The sequence below is a fragment of the Nanorana parkeri genome, unplaced genomic scaffold (genome assembly GCF_000935625.1).
Source record: "Nanorana parkeri isolate BGI_ZX_2015 unplaced genomic scaffold, ASM93562v1 scaffold1013, whole genome shotgun sequence".
NCBI lineage: Eukaryota > Metazoa > Chordata > Amphibia > Anura > Dicroglossidae > Nanorana > Nanorana parkeri.
Genome location: NW_017307281.1, coordinates 354,567 through 375,584, shown reverse-complemented (window position 1 = coordinate 375,584; position 21,018 = coordinate 354,567). Strand labels below are relative to the sequence as shown.

The 21,018-nt window shown below is 42.1% G+C and overlaps 1 protein-coding gene across 1 annotated transcript in view; it reads right to left on the bottom strand.

Moving 5' to 3' along the window:
• Nucleotides 1–21,018, bottom strand: part of FGFRL1 (fibroblast growth factor receptor-like 1) — a 171,820-nt gene that overhangs the window by 51,191 nt on the left and 99,611 nt on the right. The window contains exon 3 of the mRNA XM_018567129.1: nt 19,005–19,277. Coding sequence (XP_018422631.1) covers nt 19,005–19,277 — 273 coding nt within the window. The remainder of the gene's footprint in view (nt 1–19,004; nt 19,278–21,018) is intronic.

Sequence of the window (21,018 nt, the reverse complement as noted above, 5' to 3'; positions counted from 1 at the left end):
GTTGTTTGTGAAACGAGAAAAAAAAGGAGGAAAAAAAAAAAAAAAGTTGGCAAGCGTGACGGCGAGATGAGTCTTGAGAATTGATTTATAAACTGGCCTTTCCAAGTCTTACTGCTCAAACATAGCAAAGTGTGACAATTAAAGCCAACATCTGGAAGTCATTGGTGGAAGAGATCCTAAGTAAACACTAATGGATGTCCACTTCCTCCACGCTGGATTTCCTCCAGCTACCAACGCTTAACTAGTGTCCTCCTGCGAGATGGAGATAAAGATAGTGCGGGCTGGATCGTGGATGTACAGTACAGGGGAAGCCAGCGGCTACCGGTGCCACGCATGGCCAAACCAATAAAAAGCAAAGTGATCAGAATCATTCAATGTAAAAGAGCCCGCGGGCGCATGTTTTGGTGCCATGTGCGTCGGCGCTGCCATACATTGTCATTTTTTTTTCTTTTTTTAACATTAAAAACAAAACACGTTTAACTCTACGCACGCTGGCAGGTTGTGACGCTCGGCTGTGCTTTGCAACACTTTTTTTGCATGCTGCATTTTGACTTGCTGCATTTTTATCCAACGTGCTTGTACGGCACAAACAGGGAACTTAGAAAATAATTATTTTCTCAGTGTCCTTGCATTGAGCCTGTGTTAATCATTTCAGATCAATACAGTTCAACGTGAGAACAAGCTCCCCCTTGTCCATTCACAGAACGCCTTGTAATCTTTACACAGAATGCAAGACGTTCTGTGAATGGAGAAGCAGAGATCCTGTCATATACGTGCTTCCCTCCTCTCCACTTGTCCATTCACAGAATGCCTCAAACTTTTCACAGCATGTAAGGTGTTCTGTAAATGGACAAGAGACAATTCAAATTGTATACCCGAACCCTCTTCTCCACTTGTCCATTCACAGAATGCCTTGTAATTTTTTAGCATAATGCAAGATGTTCTGTGAATGAACAAGGAGAGATCCTGTCATATACCCGCTCCCTCCTCCCTTTCTCCATTCACAGAGAATGCAAGGTGTTTTGTGAATGGAAGAGGGGGATTCTGTTATATACCCGCCCCCTCTTTCCCCCCTCATCCATTCATAGAATGCCTTGCCCTATTTTAATAAAATGCAAGGTGTTATGTGAACGGACAAGCAGAGATCCTTTCATATACCCGCCCGCTACTTGCCCCCTCATTAATTTACAGAATGCCTTCTAATCTTTTCATAGAATGCAAGGCATTCTGTGAATGGACAAGGGGATACCTTGTCATATACCTACACCCTCCACTCCTCTTGTCCATTCACAGAACATCTTGTAATTTTTTTCATAGATACAATACATTCTGTGAATGGGCAAGGGGAGAGCCTGTCATGTACTCACCCCTCAACAATTCACCGAAAGCCTTGTAATCTTTTCATAGAATGCAAGACATTCTGTGGATTGACAAGAGGGGATCCTGTCATATACTCACCCCCTTCTCTCCGCTTGTCCATTCACAGAACACCTGGAAACCTTTTTACAGAATGCAAAACGTTCTGTGATCTGACAAGGAAAGATCCTTTCATATACCCGCCCCCTCCTCTCCCCTCTTCCATTCACATAAAGCCTTGTAATCTTTTACCAGAATGCAAGGCGTTCTGTGAACTGACAAGGGGAGATCCTATCATATAACCACCCCCTCCTCTCCACTTGTCCATCTATCTAAACTGGAGCAGACAAACTCTGGAGCAGCTGTGCATGGTAACCAATCAGCTTTTCTCTTCAGTCTGTTCTGTTAGGGTTTGAAAATGAAAGAGAGAAGCTGATTGGTTGTCATGGGCAACTGCTCCAATTTTGATAAATTCCCCTCAATGTCTTTTGTTAAGGGAGCGACATCTTGCTAATCCAGGTGGCAAGAATGTGACACATGGAAGTGGGTGAGCATTTTACTTCCCTGGCCCTATTTGTGAATTCTCATGTTCTCAAGTGACATGGCCCTTACACTGAACATGTTTACAGAGGAAAGCCAGGGGGCACATGGGAATCCAGGGGTGTCTAGATCACTGGCTGAAGAGATTACCAGCAGATATAACCGCTCACAGAAATAAATTTTAATTGGCCGTTTAGCTGTCTGTCCAGGACGCAGGTTTAATTTTGACAGAACCCGATTAGTGAACTGCAGCACATCAATGTCTTTTAAAGATAAACTCACATAGAACATTTTATATAGAAAACCTTGACATGAATTGTGTGCGTGTGTGGGTGTGTGTGTTAGGGTATGCGTGTGTGTGTGTTAGGGTATGCGTGTGTGTGTGTAAGGGTATGCGTGTGTGTGTGTAAGGGTATGCGTGTGTCTGTGTAGGGACATTACTGAAAATAGCATAGATCATGAAGAAGAAGTGAACAATTATGCGATTGAATCTCGCAGCCTTTAAACATAAAAGCTCAGTAAAAATAGTAACAAGTTGTCATTAATAAGTAACATGACTTGTCAGGCCAGATGGACCGCTCGGAGTTTATCTGCCGTCTATATTCTATATCTTTCTACCATCCTATAGCAAACAATGCAGGCGCAATTGGCTGACAGTCTGCAGACGTATGAACCTAAAACTTCCCAATACCAGAACCTTTCCATAACCTTACAAGTCTACATAAATAAATACCTGACATGTCACAATAGGCAGCAACAGTATATTTTTTGGGGGGGAAATGGCTTTTATATTTAAAAGCCATCATGGGTTCCAGTCTTGGGCTCCAGACTTAGGTAAAGTCAGAGTGATTTTGCCTAGGCTGAGATAATGTCATCAGTCAGCCGTAAGCATAGGGGATCATTTCCTCAGTCCCCTCTCACCCAGCGATCACACTGCGACGTTATAACAAGGTGAGTGGCAGCAGACGTTTGTGAACACAGAGAAGAAGTGCACAGGCCAGAGGCGTATCTACTATAAAATGTGCCTATGATGTCCCACCCAGCTCCTGGTGAAGTCACTGGTTGCCATGAGCTGGGAGGGACGCCTGCCAGAGTAAAAAAAAAAAAAAGTCAGCTGTTTCTGTGGGTCGGTGAACTTCCGCTGACCCATGAAGAGGCACCCCCCACCTTCAAGTCACATCCAGGGCATGTGCCATGTGTACCAAACTTGGATACGCCACTGCCACAGGCACCAGGATCTACATGAATGCATAATCTCTGAGCCAGCATCTACATTTAGGAAGTAGGTGGTGACCCTGGATGAGGCCTGAACAAAGATGGCACCATCCTTCTGGAGAGAAAAGCAGATGAAGGCCTTCCTTTTAGATTGTAAGCCCTCACGGGCAGGGACTCCTTCCCATCTTGTCTTGAATTGTGATTGTAAATGTCTACCTTATATTTTAAAGCACTGTGCAAACTGTTGGTGCTATATACAGTAAATCCTATATAATAATAATCAGACGGAATATTGTAATCTCTGCAAGAGGTAATAAATGCCTAGAAGTGTAACTCTGACACATTGCAAAACATGCACGTACTTAACAAGGAATATATCGTATGCTTGATCCACTCTAATGAGTCTGGTTTGAAAATGTCACCCAGTTCCCAATAACCTTGCCGATGGTTCAAAGATAAACTGAAGAATGGAAGTGAATGAGAACCAATATGGAAGCTCTCATATAGTCAGAAGAGCCCCATCTTATATTTGGAAGCCTTGCCTCACCGGGGCATATGGAAGCTGTAAAGATGTTAGGTTGAGTTTGGGTCACAATAATGTTATCGGATGACTGGAGGACAATGAAAGATGTTAGGGTCACAATAATGTTATCGGGTGACTGATATGGAGGCAACCACGACACTCCTCAAAATCTGCTAAATCACTGAACAGAATCAGGAACTGGCTATCCATCACATTCCTCCTTCATAGTATGATTATTATTTCTAAAAGGTGCTATTATAGGAGAACACCAATCTCTGTAGACAAGGTCTGAAGGAATCTTTAAAAAAAAACTTAAATAATTAGATTTTTTATTTCCAGAAGATGGAGGCCACCAAAAAACGTGTTCTTAAGTGTATCTTTCTAATGCTAAAGAATTCAAAACAATTCCAATAGTATCCACTGCATATTAATTTTTCAATGTAGTGTCTTCATATGCCAAGTCCGTGGGACACTGTTTACATACATTTCACCCTGCTCTCTGTGTGATATACGTTTCTGAATTTCCAGTCAGAAAATGCAAAATGGCCACTGTAGACATTGAGCTGTTTGGAAAAGCTAAAACACAAACACTGGGACTTTTTTACAGGATTGTAAAGGCGCCATCTCACTGTTCTGTGAGATTCCTGGGATTTCTTAGCAGAGACCAGCAGGCCGGTTTAGTAATTCTATGCCGTTTGCCATGTTTGTCTCCCTTTTTTTTTTTTTGCTGCCCTTACTCTCTGTCTCCTTCCCACAGCATCTCCTGCTTCCCCTCAGCAGGCCCCTCCATCCCACTTCATCTTCCTTTACAAGACAAAGCAGATACCCTGTCCAAGAACCTGGTCAACGTGAAGGAAGGGGAAAGTACAGCTGCAGGTTCAGGGCGACATTACAAGTTACTATACAATATACTTAAAGCAAGTAAACATTAACACGGAATTCTGGAGCCAGTTTGTCCAATCCAGGAGCCAGTTTCACTGACAACAACTAGAGAAAACATTAAAAGTTAGGCGCCAGAAGTCATTTTTAAGGACCATTGGCTACCTGGCTTATGGGATTTGTCCAGCCCTGACTTAAAAGGTTCCCTTGCAACCTCACAGGGAAGGCAGAAATTTTGTGGACCTAAGCTAAACCCTTCACAGTGCTGTTCCTCAACTCATTGGGAGCAATACTGCTAGTGGTGTCTGCTTGATACTGGTAGAAGCCCAAGTTCTCCTTAAAGGAACATATATTACATGACAGGTGTGGACACATCAATAGCGTCCACCATGGTCTGTCCAAATCAGGAGCCAGCTCCATTCACAACTAGAACAAATCTCAAAAGTTGGGTGCCAGCTGTATTTTTGTAAGGAGCTTTGGCTACCTGGCTCCTGAGATTTGTCCAGCCCTGGTATAACACCTGCTCCAGGGTGATCCATACATAACCATCCTCCAACCAGCCTCCAACAATGCCAGCTACAACACTTCTGCATTATTTATTTACCCTTCAGTATAGTACAGTTTCTTAATGCGTTGTTTCAGGTAGATGACAGGTCCACATGAAAGCATCTGAGATAGGACCAGTCGCCACCATAGTATAAACTTAGACTGGAATTGCCCCAAAGCTGGTAAAATCATTAGGGTCCATATTGACTAGCTCTAAATGCACACTGCTCAGACACCATAAACTGCAGCATATCCCAACTATTTTTTAGTGCAGTGAGTTGATACTTTAGAAACATAATTTGTCCTTGAGGCCAACAGTTTGTGACTATCAACGTGTGTCTGATACACTGTATTTGCAAAAACAAGCCTCAAGGCTGCTGTTTTCTGAAGGGCAAATTGATTGAGACCCTATATTATGTAACAAAAATATATGTGTAATTCTAAAAGTATCCTTTGGCTGTGTCCTTGTAACAGTCAACATATAAAACATTATTATAAACGTGGATGAAGGGGTTGTTGGGGCGCCCTTAGATACCTTGTCCAGTTTTTCCAATAAAATGGTGAAATGTTCTGTTTTTAAATGTATTCTTATTTTCTGCCATTTATTCCAATGGATGGAAAAAACTGTTGTCTATTCTGCCGAATATTTTACTGCCTATTTAATTAAGTTTCCTTGTTTTTATGGAGGCACTGAAAGTGGAAAAAAATGTAACTCAATAGGAATGAGGTGCTAGGGATTAGTCTGAAAAGTCTGAAACCCCTCCGCTCCATTGTACATTGTTCCTAATACACTTTCAGACACTAGGACACAAAATGTATTCATAGGAAAAACATAATGGTCCAGTGCTATGGATTAACGCATTCTCGAGTGTAGGCGGGAAAGATGTCCACCAGGGATAGTAAGGACTTAGTTTCAAGGTACAAACGGCACAACTTGCCTTTTATGGATGCCAGAAGGTTCTGCCATTTTGAATGTGTTCAATGGATAAGTGCCATAGATGTGTGTCACATGACTCACTGGCTCATAGCAATCAATAGGAAACCAGCTTTCCTGGTTATACTGGAACTGCAGAAAGCTTAAAGATCAGTGTCTATGGCAGGAGAAATGGTTAAAGAACCACCATCAAAGTTGCAGAGACAGAAAGGTCCCCTTTCTTAAGGTCCTACATATATTACCTTGAGAAAGAGAACCTGTATGCCACCAGAAGGTCTGTAGCAAAATGACCTGACAAAAAGCAAGGTGAAACCTCCTGAAAGAGGACAGAGAATGCAACAAACCTGACAGAAGTTTTATCCATTACCAAATCCATCCAAACGAGTTGGCTGGAGTTGGCCTTTAATGGGAAATCTCACTACTAGAATCGTCAAGAGATACTAAGAGCTTGTAGGTGATTTAACTCACAAATGCCCACTTATACCTAAGGATGGGCTCACACTAGGCACGGCTAAACACTGTGATATAAGAAAGTGTTCCCAGGCACGTTTACAGACTAAGGGAGTAACCCATGCCCAGGTCTTAGGGACAACACGTAGTGTGAGTACACCCTAGAGTGAAAGGTTGCTACTGAATGTTTTACAAAAGAAAAAAGACCTGTATGGCCACAGAAGGTCTGTAGATATAATAACCTGGCAAGGTGAAACCTCCTGAAAGAGGACATAGAATACAGGAAACCAAACAGAACTTCTGTTCATTCCCAAATCTATCCTAAAGAGTAGTCTGCAGTTGAACTTTAAAGGGAAATCTCTCTACTAGGATAGTCAAGTGCTTGTAGGTTATTCAATTCTCAAGGGCCCACCTATACATATGGGTGTACTAGGCATTGCTGAACTGATCTGTGCCAGAGTACGATTGTACCCCCTTCCCACTCCTTTGCTAGTCTGCACTCACACTGTGATATAAGGAATTATTCCTAGACACACTCACATCATCTCCTCTGCCAGCCAGACCACAATAATCCCTCATCAGGGTTTGGATGCCTCATTCGGATATGGAGTTTAACCTCACAATGAAGCAAACTGTACCGGACTCCAAGTGAACTGTGCACCAGACCAGCCATTCAAAACGGTTCCAGGCAAGATACACTTAACCGTGCCCGGGCACGGTTCGGAATGCTCACACTACACAAATGAACAGGCTAAGGGGATGTATTGTGCCCGGGCATGGTTCGGAGTGCTCACATTACACAAATGAATAGGCTAAGGGGATGAACTGTGCCTGGCCATGGTTCTGAGTGCTCACACTACACAAATGAATAGGCTAAGGGGATGAATTGTGCCCGGGAATGGTTCGGAGTGCTCACACTACACAAATGAACAGGCTAAGGGGATGTATTGTGCCCGGGCATGGTGCGGAGTGCTCACATTACACAAATGAATAGGCTAAGGGGATGTATTGTGCCCGGGCATGGTGCGGAGTGCTCACATTACACAAATGAATAGGCTAAGGGGATGTATTGTGCCCGGGCATGGTGCGGAGTGCTCACATTACACAAATGAATAGGCTAAGGGGATGTATTGTGCCCGGGCATGGTGCGGAGTGCTCACATTACACAAATGAATAGCGTAAGGGGATGAACTGTGCCCGGGCATGGTTCGGAGTGCTCACATTACACAAATGAATAGCGTAAGGGGATGAACTGTGCCCGGGCATGGTTCGGAATGCTCACACTACACAAATGAACCGGCTAAGGTGGATGAATTGTGCCCGGGCATGGTTGGGAGTGCTCACATTACACAAATGAATAGGCTAAGGGGATGAACTGTGCCCAGGCATGGTTCGGAGTGCTCGCACTACACAAATGAATAGGCTAAGGGGATGAGCTGTGCCCAGGCATGGTTAAAGCACCTACCGTGGGCACACCCTAAAATGATAGGTTGCTGCTGAGTGTTTTACCAAATAAATACGGCATCCATTACAAAGATATCATCCAGTTAAATCACACCAGCCAGACGAGTCCTACCTATCAAACTTGATCTATTTATGGAAGGCCTCCTTGTATTACTAAGGGCTTACCATAACAACCATGAACATGGCTGTTCAAATTAAGGTTAGCCAAGCATTCCAGCATAAGACTGCACCTTATCATTCATAAAAATAGATACTGGCAGCAGTGGTGCACGCTGGCCCTTGTTAACAAACACATCAGGACGTGGGTGTTTAAGTACATAAATCTGTCATCGTCAGTGAGGGTAAAGGGTCATCATTCACCTTCCTCAATAAAGGCCCTGTGCGTAATCTTCGGCCCGGGAGTTCAGAACAAAGTAGGCCTTTCACAAATACTTCACTGCTTAGATGGAAGTTTGCGAGGAACTTAATGTCTTTAGCAGTCCTCGCTGAAAGCAGAGTCTAGTTTTTCAGAGCTCTCGGGACTTCGAGTCTGGAGTCTTCTTTTCCAAACATTTTGCCAGAGAAATGCTTTCAGCCCCCATTTTAACTCTGAAAAGGCTCTTCACTGAGCTGGGTACATATGCAAAATCCACATTTCTGAAACAATTATTTTATTCAAGGGGACGGTTCAAATAATATGGCTTCTTTTTTTTTCCCCAGAAAGAAATGTTATGTTTTAAAAAACAAGATTTCATTTTTTCTAGAAAGGCCAATATTTTTTTTTTTTTTTACATGGCCAAATACCATAAAACTCCCGGAAAATGTCCAATAGCTAGCCTTTTAAATGATGCAGGAATATAGGTAATCTGTAAATACAGACTTTAATATCCACCTAAAGCTAAACTCCAGGCACATATAAAAGACTCAAATTAAGGCAGCTCTGTATTATTATTATTATACAGGATTTTTATAGCACCAACAGTTTGCACAGTGTTTTACAATACAAGGAAGACATTACAATCATAATACAATTCAAAACAAGATAGTAAGGAATAAGGAGGGCTGGTATATAATAATACATCATTAATGTGTTTCTAAACCCAACAAACAATGTAATATATTGCAGTTTACTAAACTTTAGATGTGGTGGATGCATTAGTTTTCCTTTTTCCTCCATTTTCACCTGGTCTTAGGGTGACAACGCTTACTCACCAAACTGTATCCATAGAGTACCACCATTGTCACCCTAGGGCAGAACTTCAGAAACTCCTCCTCTATTTTACATAATGGGAAGATGTTTTGTAGTTCCCAGAGAGAACTGGAAACTATGCTAACTGAAAAAAGTTAGCACAGGCAAAGAGCACAGCAAGTTATCAGATTACAAGATTTCTGGTGGGATCAACAGATATAACAAAGCATTTTTAGTGGTATATCTAGCAGACTAAGGGCAGGTTCACACCTTTTTCCGGACCAGATCTGGTCCAGAAAATGGTGTGAACCTGCCCACAGTCCCAGTGCCTTCCAGACCAGACAAAATGGGACCTGCAGTATTTTTCTGGTCTTGTCTGGTCTGATCTGGAACGGACTGCGCTGGTGTGAACAGAGGTCAGGACTAGCATAGGGACACATTAGGATGCATTTTAGGTCCGGAAGAAATCTGGTCTGTTCTAGATATGATCTGAATGTGGCGTGAATGGGCCCTCAAAGGGAAGAAATAAGAGAAGTTCATAGTTAGGGTATGCATCCACTTTAAATATATTTTAACTGCAAGTATAAGCAATTTAAGATAAAATATTAAGGCTCTTGCTGCAATACTTATTGTTTAAGAAAAAAACAAACTGGGAAATGTGTAAATATAGTCATTCTTCGTGTTGATAGATAAGACTAAAAGGGAACTCCAATTTATGCAGATGATGGACATCTTTATGCTCCTTTATATTAGTTATCTTTTTAATATGGAAGGGTGAGAACTTCATGAACAAGACAGTAAACTGACAAAGGACTTGATAGTGAATTCCAAGGCAAAATGATTGTTGGCTCTGGACAGGATGACCCCAGGTAATACTGCAGTGCTAAGAGGTGACAGACCCTGCACCATGCCTTTGATCACACAAAACAAATGCATGGAATGGAAGACATGCACAGATAAGACAACGAGGAAACATGTGCGAGTCCTTTGATCTCCAGCTTGCCAGGGGAAGGAGAAGGAACATGCTGCCCAGTTACAGCACATGGCATCAATGAACTCTATGAATGGTTAGCAGCTGGGCAGCAGGGGCAGAATTAGGCCTGGAACTATAATTAAATAAAGGGGTGAGCGGATGAGGCCTTCAAGGTCAACTGATAACATCCGTACAGACAGAATGGCACCATCCAAATATTCGAAAGGGGCAGAAACCACCCCAGCCCACCAAAAATGACAAAATATCTCCATTCATATCCTATTCAGAGGATGCTCGTCTCATCATAACCTGGAGTTGAGAGCATCTGAAGAAAGAGAAAGTTCAGCAAAATCCAATTGGAAATCCCATTTAGGGTCTGAAAAGTCACATGGGGACACTTTGACCAACAATATCACATTTGTAACATGCTGTACTTGTCATGCACTTTTTTCACTTCTTGGTTAATGTCATTACTTTCTCTCTAGTCATAATTCTTCAATTTGCTCTAGCCCTCAGGCTCCACCTAAATTTCCAAATTGTGATGCATGCCATGAACGATCTGTACACACAGGGAGCCCCTTTGTGTACAGAACAAAGCTGCTGCGAGATAGTCTCTGGACAAAGCGTTATTTTTACTTTTGGATAGTTTTGATTAGAAGCTCTGTCAGTTTTTGATTGCTTGAGACCTTGCACCTTTAGCACTTTGTAGGAAGGAGGGTGCTCAGACAACGCTGACGTTGTGCAAAAACATGTGACGAAAAAGCCAGAGCACAAATGTAAAGACCACAACATTGTGCCAAGGTCATAGTTACAAAAACAGCTTTAGAGTACAAAAAACGCATGCTAACAGCAAGGTTTTGGAGACACAGAGGTCTCTTAAGATGACATCTATAATGTCAGTCACCTTGAGAAGGTGGACCTTCGTGTCTCTGAAATGTTGGCGTTATCCTGACTTTTTTGGACTTTGGAATTGTTTTTGCATCTATGACCTTGGTGAAATGTTGAGGTCTTCACATTGGTGTGCTGGCTTTTTATTGTCACAAGTTTTTGCATAACATCACCATTGTCTGAGTGCCGTCCTACATAAAAGGTGCAAGGTCTTAAGCAATCAAAAACTGAGATGTTCTAACTCCATTTCTAACCCCAACCCCATTGGCTTTTTATGTCACAAGTTTTGCTGTATGCATCCTCACTGGCAAGAATCACCCTCACAATTTGTCCTGGTGACCACTCTGTAAAAGTAAAAAGTGATGGGGAACCCAATATTTTGTGGTCACTGCAACAGAAGGTAAGGCGAAATCTTCCAATGGGGACACCTGTTCTGCTGACTATTGCCTAAGAGGGGAATTCCCCTCACTTTGGAGAGATTACCTGTCACTTCTTATTTTATCTTTGTAACAGGAAGGTCCCCATGGGATATAGACAACAAAAAAAGAAAATTGGCAAGGGTTTAACCATTTGCTACTTTCCCCAAAACAAAAACATTCTGACTGGAGATACGCTTTGGGGGTCTATTTAAAAAAAAAAGTTCACATGGCTATTTGTCCAGCAAAACTAAATGTGCATTCTTTCTTTGTAACCAGCATTCCCTCATTCGTTTTTGGGGATTTTTCACACAATGTATTAGGCTATGGCTGTGCGAAAGTGAAAAATGTAATTAGAGTCCCGGCGGCAAAAGTCGCCGGGAGTCTGTTTAAACAGCCCCGATGCTGGCGACGTACACTGTACGTCGTCAGTCACGAAGGGGTTAAGGTAATTTCTCTTCTGGTTAAATGCTCTTAGACTATTCATTTTGGATATTTTCTCTTCTGGTAGACTGTTCTTAGGCTATAGGCTTAAGCTGGCCATACGCAAGTCAAATTTTGGCCATTTCCTCCTGAATTGGCCAATATCAGATCTGTAGGAGGGCCAGCCACCACCACCCGGCTCAAAAAAAAATTTCTTTTTCAATCAAAATTTGTCAAAGGTGAAAATCTGCCTGGTCAATTATTTCTTTTTGAAAAGATGGACTTTACTTTTATGTCTGTCGACATGATTACTGAATCAAAGAATATTGTAATTAAGAATACTGAAAGGACTACCTAAAAATTCCAATAAAGAATATAAAAGGATAAGATATAGCGGAAACTAAACATAAAATCAAAGTATCATTAAATGTGATGCAGCCATATGTTTTATTATTATGGAAAGCAGAGCTTGCACCTTAAAATCTGTGCTCAGCTAGTAAAATGTATATAGCAATGTCCGTCCATTATCTGTCTGCTTTATAAATGATACAGATCAAGTAAAGGGAATCTATTCTAATGGACTATTTTTGATCGCATATTAACATTTACACAACTGAATTAGCCCGAAACATACAAACTAATAGGAAACATGTCTATTTCCTCCCAATCCCTAAGGGAAGTCATAATTGTAAGTCATTCAAGACAGGACAGCAAAGTCATTATACTGCGCGAGTATATTCGTTTAAACCTCGGAGGCCTATTATTTCTTCCAGAATGTTTTGGTTACATTTTTTTTTTGTTCTTTTGAAAGCTGAACTCTGCTTTATTTTATTTTCACCATTTGCAGAAGCGTATTGTTGTTGGTTAAGAGACAGATTTCTCTCTCTGAACTTGTAATTTCAGTTCTTGTATAGTAATTGGCATTCCAAATCTTGTGGTAAGCCACAAAGCCTGTTAAACACGACTACTGGTTACAAGCTACATGCTTTGTTCTCCGAAGTCCCTACCTTCTTCATTAAGCTGTTTCGTGTGAAAATCAGAGGATTTGTACAATTTTTTTGGGATGGAACTGGGCTGAGATCTCTTTTATATTGTGCCCACACATGGTTTTGTCCCATTGTAAGATTTCTGCTGATGTTTTTAGATGTTGCTCTGTTGTCTTCATATTAAAGTAATATTAAACCCTTTGTTTTTTGTTTTGTTTTTTTAAACTTTTCTTACTTTTTGCTTTTTTTGTTTCAAATTGCAGCATTTCATTTATTGTTTTACATGTTTATACCTCTGCCCTCCCCTCCTATTTACAGCTGTCTCCTTTGTCCAGCAGGTTGCAAAAAAAAACACCCGTGGCCGGGAACTGAGCTAAGCTGTGTGCGTCCACTGACACATACTGCGCTCAGCAAGCCACCCCCCTGCTCCCGTGTCCTCACAGCAATTTGACAGGCAGCTGCCTATCGCTGCCCTGTCCTCTGTGCCCTAAGGATGCCTTCTCTACAACCTGGAACTTTTGGGAAGCAGCGCAGATGTCTTGGAGCCAGCGGCGGTAGACACGGACCAAAGGTAAGTGTTTGGAGGTGGGGGACATGCAAGGGTACTGGTAGAGTGTTTTTTACCTTAATGCAGACAATGCATTAAAGCGATATTAAACCTTCTTTTTTTTTTTTTTAAATAGTTGCTATTAGCACCATCGTGGAGGCAACCGTGCGCGCTTGTGCCCGCATTGGCTGTGTGCGTCCATAAACACACAGCCCTGTGGCAGGCCACTCCCCTTCTCTAGAGGAGCCTATGGCTCCTCTGCCATCAGTATCCTCCCCCTGCAACCAGGAAGTACAGGGAACGGAGGATCAATTTGGGATCGGCAGTGGGGACAAGCGTTGCTGGCAGGTAAGTGTGACGGAGGGTGACTGGGGGAGAAAAGGTTCTGGGCAGTTTTTACCCTAATGCAGAGAATGCATTAAGGCAAAAAATGCCCAGACCTTAATACTACTTTAATAGTAAAATCTAAATTTACAAACTACCATAGAGGCATCTGAGAAGTCGTGACATTAGGTGACAGCACTGCCCTTCTTTGCCTCTAGAGGGCGCCGTCTAAGAGAAGGGTCCTATTGCCTTATGGCAGGAACACCCTTGTCAGTGAATCTTCTTTATATGTTTAGAACAACTCACTGCAAAGCCCACAGCACCCAGATGGCAGCAGTCATTGTTCATGTTGCGGTTTTTGCATGTTGCGGTTTTTGTTTTAGACACTGAAAAATGAGGCTAAGTGAGCTCAAATCAAAGTGTAACTTTTCTACACCGTTTGTGTTCAAGTTTTACTCCTTCGCCTGTCAAGAAATCAGCAACGACTCGAATGCAGCAAACCATCACAAATCTGCCCTGGGTGCTACCAAAGAAAACAACACTGTGGAGACTTCAGTCTGACAGACGGCTTCACGCAGACACTTTCAGCACGCTTGTGGCTGCCATCAATGCTCCCTAAAGGGCTGTAAAAGAGGCTGAGCGAATGGTGCCATTCAAAATACTTTGTATTTCACATATAACAACAACAGTCGAACACAGGAAGAAAAGGAAAATGTCCCATAAAGAGAAGACCATGCCAGCCACATATTCTGATCTGATTGTACAAGTCTCCTTAAAGTGACACTAAACTCAGGAGTTAAAGGAGAACTATGAGATGAGTGATTTCCACTCACCTCATAGTTCTAAGCCGACCTGTGACAATGAGACTGTCACAGGTCGGCTCAGTAGATCGGGAGGTGAGGGAAAACATACCGGGTTCACTCACCTCTCGATCCTGTCACTGCTCTCTGCCGTGACAGGGGGAGGGGCTGGATTCCCCTCTCCCCGCTCCGATCTGCCAGCGCTGACTGGCGGAACGGACGGGGGAGCTGTAGCTCGCGGTATACTGAGCTTAGGGTGACGGGAGGACGCTAGTTTGTGTCCTCCCGTTACCCCAAGGAGAACTATGGGGAAAAACACTGACCCCATAGTTCTCCTTTAAATCTTAAAAATACATTCAAGTATCTTAACTAATAAAACAAATGTATCTTATTTGTGTATTACTTGGCTGCAGATCCTCAAATCATCTCTGAATTGGTGCTGACACTGTCCTTCCTTCTGGAGGGTGGCTACTTTTCTTCCCCATGCTCCCTGTGTGTGTTGTAAAGTAGTCACCGCTCCAAGCTCTCTCCTGTGATGTGCTACAATCTCAATACCAATTGGTAAACTAAAAGTGAGATTGTAGTCCATCACAGGAGCGAGCTTGGAGTGGTGGCTACTTTACAACACACACAGGGACCATGGGAAACAAAATTAGTTACTTAAATACATTTTCTAAATTTAACTCCTGGGTTTAGTGTCACTTTAACGGACTGCAGTAGTGAAAGCTCATACATGTAAAAAAAAAATGTACACACTCCATCCAAAACTAGAAAAAAAAAGTGTATTAATTTGTGTATTACTCGGCTGTAGATACTCAAATCATCTCTGAATTGGTGCTGACACTGTCCTTCCTTCTGGAGGGGGGCTACTTTTGTTCCCCATGGTCCCAGTGTGTGTTGTAAAGTAGCCACCGCTCCAAGCTTGCTCCTTTGAAGGGACTACAATCTCACATTTAGTTTACTAATTTGTAGTCCATCACAGGAGCGAGCTTGGTGACTACTTTACAGCACACACAGGGACCGTGGGGAACAAAAGTAGCCCCCCTCCAGAAGGAAGGACAGTCTCAGCACCAATTCAGAGATGATTTGAGCATCTACAGCCCAGTGATACACAAATAAGACACATCTTTGTTAATAATTAAGGTACTTAAATGCATTTTTAAGATTTAACTCCTGAGCTTAGAGACACTTTAATGCCCCCAAAATTAAAACCTAATTCAACTTTTAGCTAAATACATTACAGGTGAATTAAAAACAAGCTTGTGAAGAGAAATACTTATGATTGATGTTGGCATACACTGAAGGATGTGGTCAGCCATCGATGACAAGATCTAAAGATTCTCAATCTGGCACAGTATTTGTCATATATTACCTGCCCCATATATAGAACCTGTAATAACCGTCCTGTATCTAAAACAGGACAAGTACACCCACCTAAAACATGTGTTTTGCATCCTTAAGAAGCTGACAATCTGTTCATTTTCAGACTTATCTGAGATTGTCTAAGTCAGCGCAGTGTTTTTGCATCAGATACTGCGCGGTATCAATTGGAGACGTGGTTGTTTAACATCAGCTCCAACCCCCCTAATGAAATCAGATGGCTTGACCCCTCGCATCCTCCTGGACTTCAAAAGCCAGGACAGAACATTGAGAAGCTTACTCCACCAATCCAGCATAGATCAATCGCCGGAATGAAACACCGTGCCTGAACACATTACTGGAGCACAAGACTCAGGCATGAAGGCTTCACTTCAAATAAAACAAGACAGTGCAAAAGAAGATTCACTACTGCAGACAGATAACAGGACTAGCCCCGTTGTCACTGGTTGTAGGAAATTGATATTTTATAAGACATTAGGCAACAGAATTCTCCAGTCTTCTGATACTGGAGCCAAAGGTCTCTAATCCGGAATCTCTATAGGGTTAGTCCACTCAAGATTTCAGTTACTAGAGGAAATTGCACCTCAATCTCTCCTGCCGTAATATCTCCATGATGCAGTTCCTGTCCAACTGGAAGTTTTTGAGTAACTCTGCTTACCATCGGGTCTCCTGCTTTTACTTTCAAATTCTCCATAAGAGAAAATATATTAAAAATCAAACAGGGAGCCTCTGAAAGTGGCTACTTCAAAAACTTGTACAGGTGTAAGAAAAGGTTTAACTCCTCAGCATCCACCAAAAAACAACATTAGTTTGAGGTAGAATGACTCTTAAGGTGGAACTCCATCCAAAGCTTTGTATAAGGTTTAGAGTGGGCTACAAACCATGCCAGGATGTCATTGCTGTGCTTGTCCGAGCTGCACCTAGCTCCTTTTGCGCCTGAGGCAAGAACAAAAAAAACTGCCCCCCAACAGGCGTGTGATGTCACCCAGTGCCGCACGGTGTCATGCGATGTCATGCGCCCCGCCTCCAGGATGTGTTTTTTTATTTATTTTTTATTATTTCATTTTTATTATTTGTAATATTTTTACTGTTGGGAGGGTTTTGGGGAAAAAATAGGGGTCTAAACAGCCCCCTGATATTTCCTTTTTTAAATAGAAAAAGAAATTGACACAATGTCTTCAATCTCATTTTCTGCAGACTCTGCTCTAAATGAATGGAAAGAACAGAGGCTTCCCATTCATTCAGAAAATATTTACTATCATCCAGTTTCTGAATGGGGAGAAGCCTCTGTACTGAGTGCTACTACCCATTCAGAAACTCGTGAATGAACAGAAAGTGATGTAAAGCACTTCCTGTTCATTCATAACTTGGGACACATAGTACTATGTGTCCCCAGTTATTTACAAACACTGGAGTGATCATCTGATCGCTCCAGTGTTTGCTTTGCACACACAGGATCGGTACATATCACTGATATGTACCGATCTTCCCCCGCTCAGCAACGCACAGAGGGGCGGCACAGACTGCTGCTTTTCCTCTGGATCCCCACTGCTCTCCCCCGCCTGTATGGGCAGAGGCAGCAGTGATCTGAGGAGAAGTGAAGCGCTGGTCGGAGGAGGGAGCCGCTGTCACAGCAGCATGGCTGTGCGGTGATGAGAGAGAGAGCCACCGGCTGTCAGACCCTGGCCAAGCAGTTCTCTCTCCTCACCGCTCGGCCATGCTGCTGTGACAGCGGCTACCAAGCCCCCCTGCGGCGGAATCGCTCAAAGCAGTCCCAGCACAAAGACAAGGGAAAAAACATCTTGCTTTGTGTAGGACCTGTTGACTGGTGTGAACAAGCCCTTAAACTGCATCTCTAAACAAAACCTTTTTACATTGTTAATAGTGTAAGGAATGGTTACAACCCATGTTAGGTTTTTTGGTGCTGTGTACTGGGGAGATTCTCCTTCACTACTTGTGTCTCCAAGTAAAAAGAAAACCCGACAGGGGTTTTAACAATTGTGTACTCAGTCCAAACTAAAGAAGAAAAAAATGGCTATAGATGCACTTTGGGGTGTATCCATAAAACATTTGCAGACCAAGCAACTTTGTGAACAACTGATTTTTAGATTTGCAGCACAACTTGGCCACTAGATGTAGCCGAGGAGCATAGGAAATTCCTATGCTCCTTAGCTTCTTTAAGTGGCCATAATGCCATGAAAATCTAAAACTCATATGTTCGCAGAGCTATTTGCTCTGCAAACATTTGGTAAATACACCCTTTTATGCCCCAAGCATTACGAATTACATAAAATCAGTCAACTTTGTGACTGTAGTCTGTCTATGGGGGGGGGCAATGTCTGATGACACAGGCCTGACACAGACCTCACATCTGCATACAGCATATTGGTCAAATTATCCCCATGCCTGGCATTTATTTCTACAGAACACAGTACACAGCCTAGACTCCGTATTAGGACATGTATGGAAGCCAGAAAGAGGATGTTCATTCCCATCCATACATCTAGGCCTAATCCTCCCAGCTTATCCTATATCCAGAGAGTGCTGGGCACAGCATCTGGTAGGAGCATGGACACATGGAGTGACTCTTCAACATCTGAAAGCATTAAGAGGGAAATGGTTGTCAGCACTACAAGGGATCGGTTCTGATGGTGATAAGCTTTAAACAGTTTGCTGGATTCTAATTTAATTTATAAGGCACAGTATTTACCAGTGCTGGCACACATGTGGCATACCACATCAACCAATTAGATTCAAGGGTTTGTTGAAATGACAAGGCATTGACAGCTATAAAATCACTGTCAGAAGTTCTAACCATCTCTTCATCCTTTTGTGAATAGCCCTTTTAGTGTTGTTGAGTTCAAATTATATAATAAAATGTATTCTTGCTACAGTACCAATATTATTTTTTTAAACTAAAGGGTGTTTGGATTTCATAAAATATTAAAATTATTTTTGGCGAGACAATCAAAAGAAAGATTTGTCATATAACAAAAACCCCATATATGTATTACTCTGTTTTAAAAAAAAGTAATGGCAAAAGGTATTGCCGTATAAAACAGGTCCAGAGCAGAAATGTAGAAATTGTTCTAGTCCATATGGGGTGTACAGGTAGGAGAGCTGAACAGGTTAAACAATAAATATTCACGTGTTTTAAAATCTACAAAACGTCACATTTTCGAGTGAACTCACCTATAACAATGAGCGTGTAATTCACATTGACACTTCCAAAGCCATTGGTTGCCTTACAGATGTAGCTTCCAGCATCCTCCTTTTCAACATCCTTAATTTTCAGCCCAAGCACGTAAGTCCTAAACCTCGTCCAGCCGCTATGGATTGAACGTCCATCTTTCATCCACATTGTAAGCGGCGGAGGGTCACCCTCTACCGGGCAGAGAAGCTTTATAGTCCTTCCCAATCTTACAGTTTGCCGGTGAATCACTTTATCTGAAATGCGTGGAGGACCTAAAAAAAAAAATGAACACATTAATGTAGATGATATCAATCTGACAATGAATTATTGCTATATATTCAATACATTACTGATATATATATATATATATATATATACACACATATACACACACACACACACACACACACACACACACATATTTTAGTAGGCCCTTTAGTAACCCTGCAAGTCTTAATTATTACATTCCTAACATGTCACAATATAGAGCAACGCTATAATTTAGAAAAAAAAACACACTGTAGTGACTTTGCCTATGCTGCAATGTCATTAGTCTGCTGCAGGCAGGAGGAAACATTTACTCCGTCTACTCTGCCCCAATGAATCAGACTGCAACACTGTAACTTAGTGGCAAGTCACAAAGTGAGAGGCCGCAGCAGGGGCTGATCGGTGTAGAACAACACCGGCATCAAGATTTACATAAAGTGGACCTTCACCCATATCTTCAAAATAATATACACACCTTTAGAAATGTTTGGTAATTACATTCCACACACAGATACGTCTAGATAATTGTCGGCTTTGTATTCTTTGCATATCTTATTTCTTTTTTCTTCCCCAGTCTTCTGGCAGTGGCCATGTTTACTAAGGGCAGCTTACTAGCTCTCCTTTTACTTCTTAGTTTCCGGCACATGTGACTAGTCATGTGACCATGCATATCATCTCAGGGGAGGAAAATGACTTTCCCCCTGAGATCTCATGAGATTACAGATGAGATTTCCCAGCAATGCTCTGCTGATGACCAGGCAATCCCAGTGTGCATTGCTTTGGCAAACTGAAGTCATTTTGCACTTTCAAAGTAGGAAGTGAATGCTCTCCGAGTGTAAGTATTTCAGTCACAGCATTTTACACCTGACATGTCTATGTTATATTAATCATCCTACATAGAGGGATGCATTGGTAAAAATTGGATTTTTGAGTGTAAAGGTCTACTTTAGCGGGTCATTAAATCCTTAAGCTTTAAAACTTAATATAACAGTATAACTCACATGGTTGCTGGATTATGGTCTAGTTTCTCAAAGGTGCAAAAGCATAAATAGAAGAACATAGCCAGTATACTTGGGATTATAAGGTGACTTCTCTGTCTTGCATGGTCTCCCTGGAGCCACCCTGTACCCTTCTGACCTTAGGTGTACAGTATATGGTCCAGCCCAACAATGTCCATACATTGGGGTCCATGCAATCATTGTCACTCGCTATCAGATTCTCCATTTGCATAATAATGTTTTTTATGGAGGTCTGGGTAGACAAAGATGGTGTCTCTGTAGACTTCCAATATCTAGATATTTTGGCTTGAGTCACATTAGGAAGTGCCTAAATATGTCATATTTAATGTGTTTCATGGATCAAGGGAACTACGAACAGTACTGCAATTTCAGGTGATCCAGTAATGGTTGCAGACTGCATTTTGCTGTAAACTATGAATACTTAAAAGGCTCTATTCACTTACAACTACACTATATATTGAGGTGTGATTGTTTACATTAACAGCAAATAAGAGGAGCTGTAGAGTAACAGGGCATCTATACAAGGGACAAACTATTTTATAGTTCTTCTCCTGGAAATGATTAGGTCTGGAGAAAGTGAAAGTCAACATGAAAGCTTTGACCACTCCTTCAAGAAGTCTCTCCCAATGTCCTTCCATCATTCTGCTATAGGTGGAACCATCCATCCCTCCCTTGTCTCAGCCAAGTAGCGCTGCTCAGACTATGTTTTGACTTACGGTAGTCCCCT